General features: G+C 49.5%; 1 protein-coding gene across 1 annotated transcript; it reads right to left on the bottom strand.

Moving 5' to 3' along the window:
* Positions 1-10,142: 10,142 nt before the first annotated feature.
* LOC132829915 (ATPase inhibitor A, mitochondrial-like) lies at positions 10,143-20,039 on the bottom strand. The gene is made up of 3 exons (XM_060847333.1): positions 19,889-20,039; positions 12,558-12,670; positions 10,143-10,415 (listed from the first exon to the last, which is right to left on the bottom strand). The coding sequence occupies exons 1-3, from the start codon at positions 19,961-19,963 to the stop codon at positions 10,262-10,264; spliced, it is 342 nt and encodes a 113-aa protein (XP_060703316.1). The 5' UTR covers positions 19,964-20,039; the 3' UTR covers positions 10,143-10,261.
* Positions 20,040-21,538: the final 1,499 nt, after the last annotated feature.

The following is a 21,538-nucleotide window of genomic DNA, read 5'->3' as shown; positions in this document are numbered from 1 at the left end:
TGACTCTATGACTACATAATTACTCGTCTCTTGTAAGAGCCTTTGAATATTCCTCCTCCACACCATTTATGATGCTATGCTGCTTATCTCAATCATTCCCTGTGGAAAAGTATATGGTATCCTGCTCAAACAGGCTACTTCATAAATAAGTTACCAGCAGTCTCTCGCAGTTTTATTCCACATCAGTCACCCAAACATTTTTTTTTTCTGTACAATTAGGGCAACATGTGCTAACCTTGGCAGTGACATCAACATCAAATGGAAGAATTTTAAATTTTTTTAAGTTTTAAGAAAAAAATCTTCCACTTGCTATTGATCAATCTGAAACAGAACATGCACAATGTTACAGGCAATTAGACGTAATTGTTCCCTGAACTTGTTTCAAAAAATATTTCAATTTTATTTCTGGCTTATGGCATGTGAACATTCAGTTTGTACTTTGGTCAACTATTGAACATAGAACATTACAGGAGAAAGTGAGGACTGCAGATGCTGGAGATCAAAACAGAAAATGTGTTGCTGGAAAAGCGCAGCAGGTCAGGTAGCATCCAAGGAACAGGAGAATCGATGTTTTGGGCATGGGCTCTTCTTCAGGAATGAGGAAGGTGTGCCAAGCAGGCTAAGATAAAAGGTCGGGGGGAGGGACATGGGGGAGGGGCATTGGAAATGCGATAGGTGGAAGGAGGTTAAGTTGAGGGTGATAGGCTGGAGTGGGGGTGGGGGCGGAGAGGTCAGGAAGAAGATTGCATAGAACATTACAGTACAGGCCATTCGGACCTCGATGTTGCGCCGATCTGTGGAACCAATCAGAAGCCAATCTAATCTGCACTATTCCATTCTCTCCATGTGCCTATCCAATGACCATTTAAATGCACTTAAAGTTGGCAAATCTACTACTGTTGTAGGCAGTGTGTTCCATGACCCTACTACTGAGTAAAGAAACTACTTCTGATATTTGTCCTATATCTATGACCCCTCAAAGAAAAACTATGTCCCCTCACGCTAGCCATCACCATCCGAGGAAAAAGGCTCTCACTGTCCAACCTATCTAACCCTCTGATTATCTTATATGTCTCAATTAAATCACATCTCAACCTTCTTCTCTCTAATGAAAACAGCCTCAAGTCCCTCAGCTTTTCCTTGTAAAACCTTCCCTCCATACCAGGTGAGAACAATGACTGCAGATGCTGGAAACCAGATTCTGGATTAGTGGCGCTGGAAAAGCACAGCAGTTCAGACAGCATCCACGGAGCAGGAAAGTCGACGTTTCAGGCAAAAGCCCTTCATCAGGAATATAGGCAGAATGCCTGAAGGGTGGAGAGATAAATGAGAGGAGGGTGGGGGTGGGGAGAAAATAGCATAGAGTACAATAGGTGAATGGCGGTGGGGATGAAAGTGAAAGGTTGGGGAGGAGGGTGGGGGAAGGTAGCAAAGAGTACAATGGGTGGATGGGAGTGGGGATGAAGGTGATAGGTCAGAGAGGAGGGTGGAGTGGATAGGCGGAAAGGAAGATGGGCAGGTAGGACAAGTCATGGGGACAGTGCTGAGCTGGAAGTTTGGAACTGGGGTGAGGTGGGGGATGGGGAAATGAGGCATTGATGGCCTTGGGTTGAAGTGTTCCATTGCAGAAGATGAGGTGTTCTTTCTCCAGACATCGGGTGGTGAGGGAACGGCGGTGAAGGAGGCCTAGGACCTCCATGTCCTTGGCTGAATGGGAGGGGGGAGTTGAAATGTTGGGCCACAGGCAGTGTGGTTGATTGTTGCGGGTGTCCCAGAGATGTTCCCTAAAGTGCTCTGCTAGGAGGCATCCAGTCTCCCCAATGTAGAGAAGACCGCAGCGGGAGCAACGGATACAATAAATAATATTAGTGGATGTGCAGGTAAACCTTTGATGGATGTGGAACACTCCTTCAGGGCCTTGGATAGAGGTCGGGGAGGAGGTGTGGGCGCAGGTTTTGCAATTCCCTCCATACCAGACAACATCTGAGTAAATTTCCTCTGAACCCTTTCCAAAGCTTCCACATCCTTCCTATAATGCGGTGACCAGAACTGTAAGCAATACTCCAAATGTGGCCTCACCAGAGTTTTGTACAGCTGCAACATGATCTCATGGTTCCAAAACTCAATCCCTTTACCAGTAAAAGCTAACACACTGTATACCTTCTTAACAACCTTATCAACCTGGGTGGCAACTTTCAAGGATCCAAGTACCTGGACACTAAGATCTCTTTGCTCATCTACACTAACAAGAATCTTACCATTAGCCCAGTAGTCTATATTCCTGTTACTCCTTTCAAAGTGAATCACCTCACACTTTTCTGGACTAAACTCCATTTGCCACCTCTCAGCCCAACTCTGCAACTTATTTATGTCCCTCCGTAACCTACAACATTCTTTATCCACAACTCGACCAACCTTAGTATCATCTGCAAATTTACTAACTCATTTTCTATGCCTTCATCCAGGTCAATTATATAAATTACAAATAGCAGTGGACCCAAAACAGATCCTTGTAGTACCCCAATAGTAACTGAACTCCAGGATAAACATTTCCCATCAACCACCACCCTCTGTCTTCTTTCAGCTAGCCAATTTCTGATCCAAACCGCTAAATCACCCTCAATCCCATGCCTCCGTATTTTGTGCAATAGCCTACCATGAGGAACCTTATTAAAAGCATTACTGAAATCTATATACACCACATCAACTGCTTTACCCTCATCCACCTGTTTGGTCACCTTCTCAAAGAACTCACTAAGGTTTGTGAGGCATGACCTAACCTTCACAAAACTGTGTTGACTATCCCTAATCATTTCTTTAAAGTTCAGAAATATGCATTTATTAACTTGCAATATATATATTAAAAAGTATTGAAAACCCTAGTTGCTGAGTACCCAGTGATATGCCTCATATTAACTTAATGCACCAGCAGTAGAAAACACCAGCCATATACACATACTGCATAGGAAAAACTTGCCATATCCATCTGGTTGGCATCCCACCATCCCAGTTCACACCTCGTCGTGTCAACCATCATCTCAGTGCTCACTGACATAATTTGGCTCGATGCTAAATAACACTTCAATATTAAAATTCTCACTGTTTTCAAATCTATGGCACCCCTCCTCCCAATTACTCTTCCAGACCTCCAATCCTTTGACATCTCTGTTCTCTTCTAATTCTAGCCTTTTAGTTTCAATTAGTCCACCATTTGATGCTTCCAATTTCCGAGGCTATTCTAAACCAAAATTCGAATTGTAAACCGAAAGGCCTTAAACCTCAATGTGTCTCTTCCTTTAATATTTGCTAATAAACCTACGTATATTAGAAATGCTCTATAAAAGCCTTTTATTTTATGAATTCAGAGGGTGTGGAAATCACCAGCTCAACCAGTAGTTATTGCGACACCTAATTCCTCATCAGAAGGTGGTGATCAGCTATCTTTCTAGAACACTGCATTCCTTAGGTGTAGGTACATCTACACTGCCAGCAGCAAGGGAGTTCCAGGGTTTTGACCCACTGACAGTGAAAGGTCAACAATGAAGTGTGTCTGTGGTTTGGAGAGGAACTTGCTGGTGGTCATGCTCCATGTATCTGCTGCCCTTTTCCCCCTGTCTGGTACAGGTTTAGTTATAAATGTGCAAATGTGAAGTATTTTTATTTAACATTTACTATCATTCAGTAGAAAGTTTGCAACAATTTAAAACAATCAAATACATTCTGTTGCCATTTATTACAAAGATGCTTTGTATTTAATATTGCTTAGAAGATGAATGTTTTGAAGGATTGCAGAAAATGAATTCATTTCAATGTCTTGTGTAAATACCTGAGTGGTATCTTGAAGAGATTATTGAAAGTTCACAGTGGACATGGTAGATTTTTTTTTAAATGAATGCTTCCTGTAAATCACATAATTATTAACTGCTTACTTTGCTGGATCCCCTGATGAGGCTGTCTTGAACAGAAGCTGGAATCAAGATGTTCTTGCTTCTTGTGATTCAGCTGGAGAAGAGCTTGCTTAGAATAAGTTGCCCAGCAGATCTCTCTCACTTGCAAAAAGAAAGCCATAATTTTGAGCTCAAGGCAAAACCTATTGGTATTTCTGAAATCTGGGGAAAAAATTTTCAATATGGAATTTTCTGAGCAAGCTCTGTCTGCAAGGCTTAAGAGACAACCGTGCAGGATTAGTGACTTGGCCATATGTATCAGAACCTCAGAACAACTCCATAACATTTAACATGTATCCTTTTGCCTTCAAAAATAATCCAATGGCCAACGCTTTTCCATTTTTCAGATAACCTGTCTCTGCAGAAAAATCTCTTTTCTTTTCCTCTTTTGCTGAAGACTGTGGATGCTTTGGCGGTATTTAGAGGGATAAGCATTTGTATCTCTGCGTCACTATCTGCGTATGTTAATAAATTATTGCATCTTTATTGAATAATTTTTGTTTTGATAAGTTGGTAATTATGTTTCTTTAAGTATCTGCTTGATAGATCTTGGTGTTTAAACACTGATATATAATGGACCAGACCAAACCTCAACATATTCCAAGAAAATAGTCTAACTTTTTCTTATTTTAAAGTTAAGTGGAAGGCAATGTGTTCCTGGTGCACTTCAGTCGGTCAAAACTATTCAACATTAAGCAAAACCCACTTTCCTTTTATACAACAGCTAAATTACAGATAAAATGAAAATAAGAGAATTGGCTTTACTGTAACGAGCAAGATGCTTAACAAAATAATAGATATACTAACTACTACTAATTACCTGTTCCAATATAGTTACATTATATAAACACACCCTTGGAAAAGGCAAATTCAGTAAAATAGATTGTTTCACATGCAATTCTAGCAGCAGAAGAGAACCCCAGCTTTTAGTCGTAACAGAGAGAGGAATAAAAGCTTCCGCACCCAGTTTCAAGATTCTAACAACTGCAGAAAATTAAAACTGAAAATTCTGGTTCAGTGGGAGCTTGACCCCACCCATTCAGGATGCTTCTATTGTTTAAACCCCAAGGCCTCACAATTGTTTACTTTATTAGCTTTGTGCAGACTTCTTTACACCTCTCTCCCTCAATATTGCTTCATAAGAAAAGGCAAATGTACACCTCTTCAAGCCATAGTATAAGGACAATACAGCATTTTATTGGTGGTTTTGGTAACAGGAAATTATATTTATACTATAGGTTGTGATCCATGGAGTATTGGAACTGAAGTGGCAATGCAGCCCTCCAGCTCTAGTTGTTACATATTTTCTGAACAAATTAATTAACATACACATGCATACACTGTGTGAATGAGTATTAAAAGCATATGCCCAACAACTAAATCTTAATTTTTAAAAAAATTTACAATGAAGGCATTTTAAAAATTGTTTATACTATTGTGTTTGGCTGAAAGTTCAGCATCTTCAATAGATGGAGGATGCACCACAGAATGAACAGTAGATGGACAAGCTTGATCATCTCAGTACTTTGAGAACATCTTTGAGCATCAACTCAGCAAGTCAGTTTAGTTGACGGACCTGAACCTATTCTATTCACAGGCAGTATAAACCATTTCACCTACATTCCAGCTTTGGAAGAATTTCAGTTCTGCGGTAGAGTTGAAAGCTCCTCTCCAAGTCATAGATTATCCTGACTGAACTGTATAACTGTCCCTGGATCAAAATCTTGGAAGTGCAGACCTCCCTGTACCTCTGGACCACAGTGAATCAGTAAGGTGGGTTAACATCACCTTCGTAGGGATGAGCAATAAATGCTGGCCCAGTCAGTCAATCACATCATAACCAATGACTGAATAAAAAATGCAGTAGACAGTTGACCAGCCATATTAAGAACAGATGTGATACAAATATTATTTTGTAAAAGTTGTTGTGGGCCCGTACAAATATATTTTGAACTTTTAAACAAAGGACAATTTGCTCAGGAAAGGGCACTGGGAACAACAGCAACAATGCTGTACCCAGATGGAGGAGGGAGCTCAAATGAAGTCATTCAGTCTCTGATTTTCAGAGAGAGATCACATTGTAACAATACTATATCTCATTAGAAATAAATGTTAGGTAGAATACAGATGTTAAAAACATTACAACTAGCATGAAGACAGCATATATATACACACTATTAGCTATAATTATGCACAGACAATGAAAAATATTAAAATAGCTCAATGACTAAAGGGAGGTCAGGTTGGACATAACAAAATTGGATGTGAAAGTAAAAATGTTAACTTCAGAAGAAATCCAGGATCCATCCAACTGATAAGAATGGAAAAGGTTATTCTGCATGGCTACTGTTCAAAACCAGGATAAGACCGCACTCAAAGGCAAAGTAGTGAAATCTTTCTACTGATAAACATTTAATGTGTGATTCTTACATGATTGAAAGAATAAGGTAGAGATGAAAGGAATGTTAAAAATCACTAGGTAAAAGCTCAATTCACCAAATAAGGAATACAGCATCACATGAAAGACTTGGAGATACCGGTGTGGGACTGGGGTGTAGAAAGTTAAAAATCTCACAGCACCTGGTTATAGTCCAGCAGGTTTAATTGGAAGCACACTAGCTTTCGGAGCGCCAACCACCTGATGGAGCAATGCTCCAAAAGCTAGTGCTTCCAATTAAACCTGTTGGACTATAACCTGGTGTTAAATGATTTTTCACATGAAAGGAGGTGAGCACCTGCATTCACAAAGCAGGAGGAAGCAAAATGAAACAAACTCACTGCAATTTCAAATTACAGACCCTCACATTTCTCAATGGTATTTTCTCCCATGTGAACAAAATATCTTAAAGCTCAGGATTTTAAAGTCAAACTGCTTTAAATATTATTGAATAATCTATTCTTACATATTGTTAGATATTTCATTCAGATATTCCAAGATGTTGTTAGTGCGTTAGTCATTACTTTTAATAATAGATTCAGCAAATTGTCTCATTTCAGCTCTTTATTCGATTATTACTGAAACAAACCCTAATCTCTTATGCATTTACTTTAATGGGGGGTGTTGGGATGGATATATCATAGGCCTAGGGAGGGTAGAGATGTAGTTACTTCTTGGAAATCGGGGGGCGCTGCGGAGCTGTTGTTTGGACTGTTTACTGAAACTGCCTGTGCAGCTGGACTACCAAGGTCAGACCAATACAATGGCAGCCTTTAATCGGAGACCTTGTTTGCGAGACAGACCATCTCGTGGATACCTGCCAAGGCCGAGGCCTGTTCACAGGAGGCCTTTGTCTGTGAGAGATCACGTGTGTGAGTGATTACGTAGCGTTAGCTTAGCGAACAATACATCAAGCAGGGGTTTTGGAAAGATTTCAGAAGGCGCCTTCTCCAGTGAGCTGAAAACCTCACTGTATTTGTGTACGGCTCTCTCTCATTAAAACAGCTTATATTTTGAATCAGATCCAGTGTTTCTCTCCTTCAAACGAACACGGGGACGGTAGCCCGTCTTAACAGGGGGCAGATCCTTAAAACATCTGGGATGTTCATACCATATTAAACTTAAGCAGGTTAATCTACAACACATACTTATCTTCTTACTGTAATTATCATATGGCCAAACTGCCTTAAATACACTGCAGGAGCAAATTACTAGAGATGTTGGAAATTGCACTGAAAATGTCAAATACTAGAGATCACAGCAGGTCAGACCGCATCCATGGAAACAGAGCAAGCTAACATTGAGTAAAAAATGAGGTCTGCAAATGCTGGAGATCACAGCTGCAAATGTGTTGCTGGTCAAAGCACAGCAGGCCAGGCAGAATCTCAGGAATAGAGAATTCGACATTTCGAGCATAAGCCCTTCATCAGGAATGCAGGGCTTATGCTCGAAACGTTGAATTCTCTACTCCTGAGATGCTGCCTGGCCTGCTGTGCTTTGACCAGCAGCAAGCTAACATTGAGTCAAGATGACTCTTCATCAGAGCTTACTGCAGTTTCTTTTTCATTTTTCTTGCCTCACTCCAGCCTTCTGTTGGATCTACAATTTTATAGGAAAAATAGGTTTGCCTAATCAAAATTGCTTGTCAATAATCTTTGATGTAACTTTATGGAAGTAAACCTTTTATTTATTTTGGATGGAAGAAACATGGCCAACTTGTTTTTAGTACTAAATCTGACAGTCCGAAACTTATAGAATTGTCCATACCACCCACCTCATTAAACTTATCATTTATGACTAATTGGATTAGAAAAGGAAACCTGTTGTAACCACCACTGATGGTCACTTAAGCACTGCAGACTCCAGCATCAATTTATTAAAGAGCTTAGAGGCTATACTCTCCCCTCCACTTTTTGATTATATTTGATTCGAACAGTTAGAACATATTTTTAAAAAAAATCAGCTCAATGGTACACCCACCTCACCACTGCAGAAAGTACAACATACATCAAACTACCATTTGGTAAATTAGATGTAGCAATTCAAAGTTGCTAGCCACCCTACAGCCCAAAAGTGAGAAGCACAAATTCTGGGCAAGTGAAGCACATTTCTGGCCTCCAAACAATCACTGCAGAAATGATCAAAAGCTCAGTGTCTTTTTTTAAAACTAAAAGGCAAGCATATCAGCAGCATAGTCAACTTGGCTCTAAATACCAATATCAGATTGCATGCCATTTATCTGAAAGCTCTAACTTCAGAGCCAACCAACTTCACACTACACATCGCTGAAAATGTGTTGCTGGAAAAGCGCAGGTCAGACAGCATCCAAGGAACAGGAAATTCGACATTTCGGGCATAAGCCCTTCATCAGGCTTATGCCTGAAACGTCAAATTTCTTGTTCCTTGGATGCTGCCTGACCTGCTGCACTTTTCCAGCAACACATTTGCAGTTCTGATCTCCAGCATCTGCAGACCTCACTTTCTCCTCACACTAGACATCCACTCCCAAATGCCAGCAAGATCAGGAGAATGGAATTATGCTCACATAGTGTATTGCCAGGGTGGCTATTTAACCAGTATGTCCCATGGGAAGCGCTGCTATATCGTTTAATTCCTCTAGAAAATCAATTAGATAGCATATTCTAATAAAATACCTCTTGAAACCAAAATATCAGGCTGGATGCAAATTTATTCACAATTTATTGGAGCTTATTCAATGCACAATATTATGACCAAATCTCCTTCAGCTTGCATAAGTGTTGAGAGTTTACCCTTTCACAGGTCATGGGTAATACTGGCAAAATCAGAACTTTTGCTGCTAGTGTTAATTATTGAATTAAATGGCCTGCCAGGTTTTCAGAGGGCTGTTAAAGAGTCAACTATGTTGTCGAGTGTCTGAAATGCAACCCAGTCTGGATTAGGATAGTAAATTATTTTCCTTAAAAGGACATTGATGTATTAAATCAACAAGCTTTATATTCCAAATTTATTCATCGAATTTAATTGGACCAACTATGAGAGTTGATGAACCAGAGCATTAGCTTAGTTCCCTACACTGCTAGACCAGTAACATTACCATTAATTCAACATCTATCCTCCCATTAAAGTTAACCCAGATGATGTTCTGCCTTTTTACAATATTACTACACCACTGCTAAATGAAAAAACTGTCCAGTTGTCAAACTTCTTCAGCATCACTAAGAAAATAGTCACTTTTAAAGCAAACCTTACAGATGTGACATTTGCTCCCAAGCCTAAAATTATTTCAGAGTAATTTCATTTAGAATTATTGTCACCAACAGGTCAGGTAATAGGTCACTTAAAAATTCTAGAATTTCAGTGGCCCAAAATTGAAAATGCAGGTATACATAACCCACATAAACAATGGATAGTTTACAGTTAGAGCATAGAAATGCACTCCTTGACACAACTTATCCATGCCAACCAGGTTTGCCCAAACAGAACTAATCCCACTTGCCTGCATTTGACCCCTATCCCTCTAAACCTTTGCTAGTCACACAAACCTGTCCAAACGTCTTTTAAAATATCATAATTGTACCCATCTCTACCACTTCATTCCATATGTATTACACCGAGAGAGAAAAAGCTGCCCCTCAGATCCCTTTAAATCTTTCCCCTTTCACAGAATCTCTGTACCCTCTAATTTTGGACTCACCTATCCTGGGGACAGACTCAATTACACAAATCACAAAAAACATGCACACAGCCTCAGCACTTGGCATAAGCTGTACACAAAGTTTGAGATAGTGAACAGTGATTTTTTTTATTTAACAATTTACATTCAAGCACAATTAAGAGTTCACCATTAATTAATGCCATGATTGAAATACTTTAGCAACATAGAAACATTCGAAATCTAGTCACTGTCATAGCCATCATGCTTCAGCTTCTTGATCTGACCCTTGTGGCGTTTAATCTCATTCTGTAAACGCTGTATTTCCTGTTCGTGATGGTTAATCTCCTCTTGATGATGTTTCCTCAGATTTTCAATCTGTTCCATTTCTTTTTCCCTGCAAAACAGAACCACTTTAAATGGCCTGGTAGGTATTGAAAAAGGAAGCATTTGTTAAAGATAAATCAGAGATTACTTTCTGAAGCCGTAGCTAAGTAGCTATACATTTGAAAAGGCAAAAGGGCCTCATCTTTTCAGCAAAGATGAGAGCAACTGAGCAGTCATAAACGTGACAGTGTTATATTGAGCTAAATGATCATAAAAGGAAGCATTACGAAGACCCAGTGGTGTGAACAAACCTGGAGAAACTTCACTTAAACCCATACACAAAATTTAGACAGGAGTGCAGATTAACTACTACCTTGGTGCACAGGATCAATATTGTGGCAATGAGTGATTCAGACATGTTCTAGCTTTAAACATCAAGTATTTATCCAACATACAGTATGGAACTCTGGGATTTGGTCGCAATGCTGATTTCAATTCTCTTGAAATGAAGAGTCTGAGCAATCCTACTGCCAGATCAACACAAACTCAAAGTTTCCACCTTTAATTTAGCAATGTACTGGCAATCTTGCTTTAGGATACATTAGATGGAAGTAATTAGTGTGCACGCTTTCATTTGCTGTGCTTTTTCAGACAAAGAAAGCAGCTTCTGGGCAGGTTCACATATCATATGTTATCCAGTAGTATTACCAATGCTGAATCCTTCATCACCAATATCTTGGGGAGGTTACCATCACCAGAAATTGAAATGGACCAAATAAATACCATCGGGTCATTCCTGATGAAGGGCTTATGCCCGAAACGTCGAATTTCCTATTCCTTGGATGCTGCCTGACCTGCTGTGCTTTTACCAGCAACACATTTTCAACAAATAAATACCATGGCCACTTGAGTAGGTCAGAGGCTGGGAAATGGGGCACGAACTCACTTTGTCTCCCTGAATCATGAATAATACGATCTACAAGGCAAGTCAGGAGTGTGATGGAATAGTCTCCATTTGCTTGGGATGAGTCCAGCTCCAACAAGATTCAAGAGGTTTGACACCATGCAGGATAAACCACCCTCTTCATTGGCACCCCTGCACCACTTTCAAGATCACAGTCAGGACCACCTACTAGATACACTGCAGTAATTCACCAAGATTTTCCCAGTCTCTTTCAAACAAACTCTACCACCGAGAAGGACAAAAAGGCAGTGGATGCATGGGCACACTATCGACTGCAAGTTCCTCTCCAAGCCACTCACCTGACCCAAACTAATTGGCATTCTGGGAGAAAATCCTGAAATTTCCTTTCCAACAGCAGGACTGGAGGATATCCCTATACTGCAAGGACTGCAGTGGTCTAAGGCAGCTCCCTCTACAGGGCAATTAACACTGGGGAAATCATGCTGGCCAAGCTCATGATACCCATACCACATCAACAAGTAAAAGACAAAAGCAGTTTCTATAATCACAGAAAACAATGCATTTCTGCAAAAGTCAGTTCCAGGCCAATCAAGACTCTTAAGAGTCTTTACCAGAATTGGAGTCTTAAGCTTGTTGTTTTTGATAATTTACAACATGGTTTCAATTGTTAGAACTAGTCGTCAGAAGTCTTACTATCAAGAATGAGTGAATTAACTCTGCTTTTCAAGTATACCTACATTAAATGTAGAACCTATGGTGTTAGTGACTGATAAGGCTCAGCTATTCAATATTTAGGCTCAACCTGAGTCTGTAATAAGTCAGATGATTCAGCTTGCCACTAATTTAAATACCCCCCAGACAAACTGTCGCATTTTAGGCTAGCCTGGTAGATAAAATAAGCAGGGACTGTAGGTAAGAATTTTCAACATATCATTTCAAATCACATGGCATGTTAAAATGTGACAACTTGCATCAACTGGTTGCAATCATGACAAAAGCAATGGACTGAGTTGAATACATTGTAAACATTCACTTCAGGCTATGAAATTGAAATTTTACACAAATTCGAACAGTAAGTTACTCTTGGCAGCAAACATTCGATCCTTCTAAACAGTTTAGAGACAGTTTCAGAGTTGTCAATTTCAGAGAACCTCATCCTCTGAATTCAACAGATCCTCAATCAAGATTTTAGAAACATTAAATTATGCAGTAACCCAAATCAGTCCGGGCAGAAAGGGGAATAAACAGGTCACAATTGAGAGACCGACAGATGATAGAAATTGTTACCTGAAGTATTTCTCCTCCAATGCTGCCTCCCTTTTGCCAAATGCACCTCCAGCTTCTCTTATGCTCCCTCCTCCACCACCACCTCTGCCAGCACCTTTGCCCAACTCTCCCAGCTGAAACACAAACATCAATCTTTAGGTTAGCAAATACACACAGAACATTGGCCATGTTCCCTTGGAAAATGTCTTCTGCCCCTTGGAAGGAAATTACACAGCTTTATATGCAATTTGAAGCAGCCTAACATCTCAGCAAAATTAGGAACATTGGTCCTTTGAGGTTTAGGTTTGCTTGCTAAGTTGGTAGATTTGTTCTCAGACGTTTTGTTACCATGCTGGGTAACATCAGTAAGCCTCCATTGAAACTCACGTGAGGCTTCAACAGAGGCTCACTGATGACGTTACTTCGCATGGGAACGAATGCCCAAGAACAAGCCTCCCAGCACAACAAGGAAACTTACCTGAACCTCAACCTGAGTGACAAATCTTCTCAAATCACATTGGTCCTTTGAGCTGTTTCACCACTCAAAAAGATCATGGCTGGTCTGGTTGCAGCCTCAGGCCTACATTAAGGTCAGCCCCAGATAAATCTCAATTCCCTTATGTGAATCATCTAATGCAGCTTTCAGTGGATTTAAGAACCCAGCCTCCCCTGTAGAATTCAACACGAACACCACATGAAGAAATACAACATTCTCCAAACCCTTCCTATTCATATACCCATCCAAACGCCTCTTAAAATGTTGCAATTGTACCAGCCTCCACCACTTCCTCTGGCAGCTCATTCCATACACATACCACCCTCTGCGAGTAAAAGTTGCCCTTAAGTATCTTTCCCCTCCTACTCTAAACCTATTCTCTCTAGTGAGTTTTGAGAAGATTTGTAGCTCAGGTTGAGGTTTTGAATATAGGTTTACTCACTGAACTGGAAGGTTCATTTCCAGACATTTTGTTACCTTACTAGGTAACATCTTCAGTGGGCCTCATGCTGAAAGTACCTGCTTTCTATTTACATGTTTGGGTTGATGTTATTTCCTGTGAAGTCACTTCCGGTTCCTTTTCTCAGGAGGTGGTAGATGGGGTCTAACTCGACAGGTTTGTTGATAGAGTTCCTGTAGGAATGCCATGCTTCGAGGAATTCTTGTACGTATCTTTGTTTGTCCTAGGATGGATGTGTCGTCCCAGTCAAAGTGGTGTCTTTCCTTATCTGTGTGTAAGGATACTAGTGAGACAGGATCACTCGTTAGTTGATCTTCACGTATCCTGGTGGCTAGTTTTCTGCCTGTTCATTACAGTCTTTGCACAGTATTTTGTAAATGACATTAGTTTTGCTCGCTGTCTGTCATAGGGCCTTTCAAGTTCATTAGCTGTTTTAGTGGGTTTGTAGGCTACCATAATACCAAGGGGTCTGAGTAGCCTGGCAATCGTTTCCAAGAAGTCTTTGATGTAGGGGAGTGTGGCTAGGATTTCTGGACGTGCTTTTTCTGCTTGTTTGGGTTTGTTGCTGAGAGATCGGTGGACTGTGTTCATTGGGTATCCATTCTTTTTGAATACACTGTAAAAGGTAATTTTCCTCTGCTTGGCATAGTTCCTCTGTGCTGTACTGTGTTGGCTTGTTGAAATAATGTTCATTGAAATAAAGCCAAACAAAACACACGCACAAGAATTCCTAGGAGCATGGCATTCCAAATGGAACTCAATCAACAAACATGTTGAGTTAGACCCCATCTACCACCCCCTGAGACAAGGAAACAGAAGTAACTTCACCACAGGAAATGACATCACCAACCTAAAGAAACCCAAAACATATACACACACACATATGTATATATATAAAGCAGGAATTTTCAGCATTGCTTTTTCTGAGGCCCACTGAAGATACTACCCAGTAGGATAACAAAACATCTGGAAATGTACCTTCTAGCTCAGCAAGCAAATCTACATCCTATTCTCTCTAGCCTACCCCAGAGAAAAAAAAACTTTGTCTATTTATCCTGTCAATGTGCCTCATGATTTTATAAACTTTTTAAATACACATTTTAAAAGGCATCCCTCAGCCTCTGACATTCCAGGGAAAACAGCCCCAGCCTATTCAGTCCCTCCCATACCCCAAATCCTCCAACCCTGGCAACATCCTTGTAAATCTTTACTGAACCCTTTCAAGTTTCACAATATCCTTCCAATAGGAAAGAGTCCAGAATTGTGTGTGTGCAAGGGGCCAGGGGGCGGGGAAGGGGGTGTGCAAAGGGCCAAGGGAGGGGGTGTGTGTGTGCAAGGGGGGGGTGGGGTGTGCGCAAGGGGCCAAGGGGGGGGTGTCTGTGCAAGGGGCCGGGGGGGGGGGGGGGTGTCTGTGCAAGGGGCCGGGGGGTGGGGGGGGGGGGGGGGTGTCTGTGCAAGGGGCCAAGGGGGGGGGGGGGGGGGGTGTCTGTGCAAGGGGCCAAGGGGGGGGGGGGGGTGTCTGTGCAAGGGGCCAAGGGGGGGGGGGGGGGGGGGGGGGGGGGTGTGCAAGGGGCCAAGGGGGCGGGGAAGGGGGTGTGCAAAGGGCCAAGGGGGGGGGGGGGGGTGTGCAAGGGGCGGGGAAGGGGGGGGTGTGCAAGGGGGGGGGGGGGGGTGCGCGCACAAGGGGCCGGGGGGGGGGGGGGGTGTCTGTGCAAGGGGCCAAGGGGGGGGGGGTGTGTGCAAGGGGCGGGGAAGGGGGGGTGTGCGCAAGGGGCGGGGAAGGGGGGGGTGTGTGCAAGGGGCGGGGAAGGGGGGCGGGGGAAGGGGGGGTGTGCAAGGGGCGGGGAAGGGGGGGGTGTGCGCAAGGGGCGGGGAAGGGGGGGGTGTGTGTGCACAAGGGGCCGGGGGGGTGGTGTCTGTGCGCAAGGGGCCAAGGGGGGGGGGGGGGTGGGGGGTGTGCAAGGGGCCGAGGGGGGTGTGTGCAAGGGGCGGGGAAGGGGGGGGGTCTGTGCAGGGGGCGGGGAAGGGGGGGGGTGTGTGCAAGGGGCGGGGAAGGGGGGGTGTGTGCAAGGGGCGGGGGGGGTGGTGTCTGTGCGCAAGGGGCCAAGGGGGGGGGGGGTGTGCAAGGGGCCAGGGGGCGGGGAAGGGGGTGTGCAAAGGGCCAAGGAGGGGGGTGTGTGCAAGGGGCGGGGGGGGGGGGGTGTGTGCGGGGGGGGGGGGGGGGGGGGGTGTGTGCAAGGGGCCAGGGGGCGGGGAAGGGGGTGTGCAAAGGGCCAAGGGGGGGGGGGGGGGGTGTGCAAGGGGCCAAGGGGGGGGGGGGGGGAGGGGGTGTGTGCGCAAGGGGCCGGGGGGGGAAGGGGGTGCGTGCGCAAGGGGCCAAGGGGGGGGGGGGGGGGGGGGGGGGGAGGGGGTGAAGGGGGTGTGCAAAGGGCCAAGGGGGGCGGTGTGTGCGCAAGGGGCGGGGAAGGGGGGGTGTGTGCGCAAGGGGCCAAGGGGGGGGGGGGGGGGGGGGGGTGTGTCTGTGCGCAAGGGGCCGGGGGGGGGGGGTGTCTGTGCGCAAGGGGCCAAGGGGGGGGGTGTACAAGGGGCCAAGGGGGGGGGGGGGGGGGGTGTGCGCAAGGGGCCAAGGGGGGGGGGGGGTGGGGGGGGAGGTGCGCAAGGGGCCAAGGGGGGGGGGGGGGGAGAAAAGGGGTGTGTGCGCAAGGGGCCAAGGGGGGGGGGGGGGGAAGGGGGTGTGCAAAGGGCCAAGGGGGGCAGTGTGTGCGCAAGGGGCGGGGAAGGGGGGTGTGTGTGCAAGGGGCCAAGGGGGGGGGGGTGTGTGTCTGTGCGCAAGGGGCCGGGGGGGGGGGGGGTTGTCTGTGCGCAAGGGGCCAAGGGGGGGGTGTACAAGGGGCCAAGGGGGGGGGGGTGTGCGCAAGGGGCCAAGGGGGGGGGGGGGGTGTGCGCAAGGGGCCAACGGGGGGGGGGGGGTGTCTGTGCGCAAGGGGCCGGGGGGGGGGGGGGGGGGTTGTCTGTGCGCAAGGGGCCAAGGGGGGGGTGTACAAGGGGCCAAGGGGGGGGGGTGCGCAAGGGGCCAAGGGGGGGGGGGTGTGTCTGTGCGCAAGGGGCCGGGGGGGGGGGGGGTTGTCTGTGCGCAAGGGGCCGAGGGGGGGGTGTACAAGGGGCCAAGGGGGGGGGGGGGTGTGCGCGCAAGGGGCCGGGGGGGGGGGGGTGCGCGCGCAAGGGGCCAAGGGGGGGGGGGGGGGGGGGTGCGCGCGCAAGGGGCCAAGGGGGGGGGGGGGGGTGCGCGCGCAAGGGGCCAAGGGGGGGGGGCTGTCTGTGCGCAAGGGGCCAAGGGGGGGGTGTACAAGGGGCCAAGGGGGGGGGTGTGCGCAAGGGGCCAAGGGGGGGGGGGGGGGGTGGCGCAAGGGGCCAAGGGGGGGGGGGGGGTGTGTCTGTGCGCAAGGGGCCGGGGGGGGGGGGGGGGGGGGTTGTCTGTGCGCAAGGGGCCAAGGGGGGGGTGGCGCAAGGGGCCAAGGGGGGGGGGGGGGTGTGCGCGCAAGGGGCCAAGGGGGGGCGTGCGCGCAAGGGGCGGGGAAGGGGGGGCGTGCGCGCAAGGGGCGGGGAAGGGGGGGGCGTGCGCGCAAGGGGCGGGGAAGGGGGGGGCGTGCGCGCAAGGGGCGGGGAAGGGGGGGCGTGCGCGCAAGGGGCGGGGCGTGCGCGCAAGGGGCCGGGGGGGGGGGGGGTGTGTGCGCAAGGGGCCAAGGGGGGGGGGGGGGGGGAGGGGGTGTGTGCGCAAGGGGCGGGGAAGGGGGTGTGTGCGCAAGGGGCGGGGAAGGAGGGGGTGTGTGCGCAAGGGGCCAAGGGGGGGGGGGGGTGTGTGTGCGCAAGGGGCCAAGGGGGGGGGGGGGGGTGTGTGCGCAAGGGGCCAAGGGGGGGGGGGGGGGGGGGAAGGGGGTGTGTGCGCAAGGGGCGGGGAAGGGGGTGTGTGCGCAAGGGGCGGGGGGGGGGTGTGTGCGCAAGGGGAGGGGGGGGGGGGTGTGTGCGCAAGGGGCCAAGGGGGGAAGGGGGGGGCGTGCGCAAGGGGCGGGGAAGGGGGGGCGTGCGCAAGGGGCAGGGAAGGGGGGGGTGTGTGTGCGCAAGGGGCCAAGGGGGGGGAGGGTGTGCAAAGGGCCAAGGGGGGGGTGTGTACAAGGGGCCAAGGGGGGGGGGGGGGGTGTGTACAAGGGGCCAAGGGGGGGGGGGGGTGTGTACAAGGGGCCAAGGGGGGGGGGGGGGTGTGTGTACAAGGGGCCAAGGGGTGAGGGGTGTGTACAAGGGGCCAAGGGGGTGGAGGGGGGTGTGCGCAAGGGGCCAAGGGGGGGGGGGGGGGGGGGGGGGGTGTGTGCGCAAGGGGCGGGGAAGGGGGTGTGTGCGCAAGGGGCGGGGAAGGAGGGGGTGTGTGCGCAAGGGGCCAAGGGGGGGGGGGGTGTGTGTGCGCAAGGGGCCAAGGGGGGGGGGGTGTGTGTGCGCAAGGGGCCAAGGGGGGGGGGGGGGGGGGGTGTGCGCAAGGGGCCAAGGGGGGGGGGGGGGGGGGGGGAAGGGGGTGTGTGCGCAAGGGGCGGGGAAGGGGGTGTGTGCGCAAGGGGCGGGGAAGGGGGTGTGTGCGCAAGGGGCGGGGAGGGGGGGGTGTGTGCGCAAGGGGCGGGGAAGGGGGGTGTGTGCGCAAGGGGCCAAGGGGAGGGGGGGGGGTGTGTGCGCAAGGGGCCAAGGGGAGGGGGGGGGTGTGTGCGCAAGGGGCCAAGGGGAGGGGGGGGGGTGTGTGCGCAAGGGGCCAAGGGGAGGGGGGGGGGTGTGTGCGCAAGGGGCCAAGGGGAGGGGGGGGGTGTGTGCGCAAGGGGCGGGGAGGGGGGGGGCGTGCGCAAGGGGCAGGGAAGGGGGGGGGGGTGTGTGTGCGCAAGGGGCCAAGGGGGGGGTGTGTACAAGGGGCCAAGGGGGGGGGGGGTGTGTGTACAAGGGGTGGGGGGTGTGTACAAGGGGCCAAGGGGGGGGGGGTGTGCGCAAGGGGCGAAGGGGGGGGGTGTGCGCAAGGGGGTGGGGGGGTTTGCGCAAGGGGCCGGGGGGGTGTGCACAAGGGGCCAAGGGGGTGGGGGGGGGGGTGTGCGCAAGGGGCCAAGGGGGTGGGGGGGGGTGTGCGCAAGGGGCCAAGGGGGTGGGGGGGGGGTGTGCGCAAGGGGCCAAGGGGGGGGTGTGTGCGCAAGGGGCCGGGGGGGGGGGGGGGAGAAGGGGGTGTGTGCGCAAGGGGCCAAGGGGGGGGGGGGGGGGTGTGTGCAAGGGGTGGGGAAGGGGTGTCTGTGCAAGGGGCAAGGGGGGGGTGTCTGTGCAAGGGGCAAGGGGGGGGGTGTCTGCGCAAGGGGCCAAGGGGGGGGTGTGTGCAAGGGGTGGGGAAGGGGTGTCTGTGCAAGGGGCAAGGGGGGGGGTGTCTGTGCAAGGGGCCAAGGGGGGGGTGTGTGCGCAAGGGGCCAAGGGGGGGGGGGGGGTGTGTGCAAGGGGTGGGGAAGGGGTGTCTGTGCAAGGGGCAAGGGGGGGGTGTCTGTGCAAGGGGCCAAGGGGGGGGTGTCTGTGCAAGGGGCCAAGGGGGGGGTGTCTGTGCAAGGGGCCAAGGGGGGGGGTGTCTGTGCAAGGGGCCAAGGGGGGGGTGTCTGTGCAAGGGGCCAAGGGGGGGGGTGTCTGTGCAAGGGGCCAAGGGGGGGGTGTCTGTGCAAGGGGCCAAGGGGGGGGTGTCTGTGCAAGGGGCCAAGGGGGGGGGTGGGGGGGTTGTGTCTGTGCAAGGGGCCAAGGGGGGGGGGGTGGGGGGGTTGTGTCTGTGCAAGGGGCCAAGGGGGGGGGGTGGGGGGGGGGTTGTGTCTGTGCAAGGGGCCAAGGGGGGGGGGGGGTGGGGGGGTTGTGTCTGTGCAAGGGGCCAAGGGGGGGGGTGGGGGGGTGTGTCTGTGCAAGGGGCCAAGGGGGGGGGGTGGGGGGGGGGTGTGTCTGTCCAAGGGGCCAAGGGGGGTGGGGGGTGTGTCTGTCCAAGGGGCCAAGGGGGGTGGGGGGTGTGTCTGTCCAAGGGGCCAAGGGGGGTGGGGGGTGTGTCTGTCCAAGGGGCCAAGGGGGGGGGGGGGGGTGTCTGTGCAAGGGGCGGGGGGGTGTCTGTGCAAGGGGCCAAGGGGGGGGTGTGGGGTGTAAAGGTTGTGTGTGGGGGGGTAAAAGGGGGGAGGGGGGAAGGGTTGGGGTGAGGTATGGGGGGGGGGGGGGTGCTGTCTGCCCGAGCTGCCCTATCACTCACTCACTGACCAGGCCCGACATCACCCGCCGCCTCAGTGACTGGGGGCTCAGCTCCACCCCGGCCCTGTCCGGGAGCCCTGAGGCCCAGACCACCCCCTGACCCCGGTGTGGTACCTGGCTACTGTCACTATAAGCCCGCAACTGCCGAGCGACAACGAACTGACTCCTGAACACCAGCAGACGCGCCATCGTCCCCGTCCTTGCAGTGACCGAATGGCGGCCGATGCAAACCCCCACAGCACGTGACCCGCCGACCTGTCAATCAGTGTACGTCACGGACCCTAGAACCACGTGATCTCGGCCCGCGTAGGGATGGTTCCGCCCCTGGAACCATGTGACTCTGGACCTGTCAATCAGGGGACGTCACGGACCCTAGAACCACGTGATCTCGGCTCGCCCAGGGATGGTTCCGCCCCTGGAACCATGTGACTCTGCACCTGTCAATCAGGGGACGTCACGGACCCTAGAACCACGTGATCTCGGCTCGCCCAGGGATGGTTCCGCCCCTGGAACCATGTGACTCTGCACCTGTCAATCAGGGAGTTGGTGCCAGTTCCTGGGCCCACACAATGGCGCAGCTGTTATAGAGTCAAAGAACAAACAAGATTACAGCACAGGAACAGGTTCTTTAGCCCTCCAAGCCAACGCTGATCCAGATCATCTGTCTAAACCTGTTGCCTATTTTATAAGGATCTGTATCCCTGTGCTCCTTGCCCTTTCATTAATCTGTCTAGATACATCTTAAATGACGTCATTGTGCCTGTCCCTACCACCTCCATTGCATTCCAGGCACACACCACACTTTGCGTAAAGAACTTTCCATGCATATCTCCCCTAATCTTTTCCACTCTCACCTTCAACTTGTAACCTCTAGTAGTTATAGAGTTATAGAGTCATAGAGATGTACAGCATAGAAACAGATCCTTCGGTCCAACCCGTCAATGCCGGCTAGATATCCCAACCCAATCCACTCCCACTTGCCAGCAACCAGCCCATATCCCTCCAAACCTTCCTATTCATATACCCATTCAAATGTCTTTTAAATGTTGCAATTGTACCAGCCTCCACCACTTCCTCTGGCAGCTCATTCCAAACACATACCACCCTCTGTGTGAAAAGGTTGCCTCTTAGGTCTCTTTTATATCTTTCCCCTCTTATCCTAAACCTATGCCCTCTAGTTCTGGACTCCCCGACCCCAGGAAAAAGACTTTGTCTGTTTACCCTATCCATGCCCCTCATAATTTTGTAAACCTCTATAAGGTCACCCCTCAGCCTCCGACGCTCCAGGGAAAACAGACTCAGCCTGTTCAGCCTCTCCCTATAGCTCAAATCCTCCAACCCTAGCAACATCCTTATAAACCTTTTCTGAACCCTTTCAAGTTTCACATCATCTTTCCGATAGGAAGGAGACCAGAATTGCATGCAATATTCCAACAGTGGCCTAACCAATGTCTAATCCTGATGAAGGGCTTTTGCCCAAAACATTGATTTTCCTGCTCCTCAGATGCTGCCTGACCTGCTGTGCTTTTCCAGCACCACTCTAATCTAGACTCTGGTTTCCAGCATCTGCAGTCCTTGTTTTTACCTAACCAATGTCCTGTACAGCCGCAACATGACCTCCCAATTCCTGTACTCAATACTCTGACCTATAAAGGAAAGCATACCAAACGCCTTCTTCACTATCCTATCTACCTGCGACTCCACTTTCAAGGGACTATGAACCTGCACTCCAAGGTCTCTTTGTTCAACAACACTCCCTAGGAC

This window comes from Hemiscyllium ocellatum, chromosome 30 (assembly GCF_020745735.1).
Source record: "Hemiscyllium ocellatum isolate sHemOce1 chromosome 30, sHemOce1.pat.X.cur, whole genome shotgun sequence".
In the NCBI taxonomy this organism is placed as follows: Eukaryota; Metazoa; Chordata; class Chondrichthyes; order Orectolobiformes; family Hemiscylliidae; genus Hemiscyllium; species Hemiscyllium ocellatum.
Note: the sequence above shows the minus strand (reverse complement) of the source record. Positions and strands in the feature narration are given on the sequence as shown.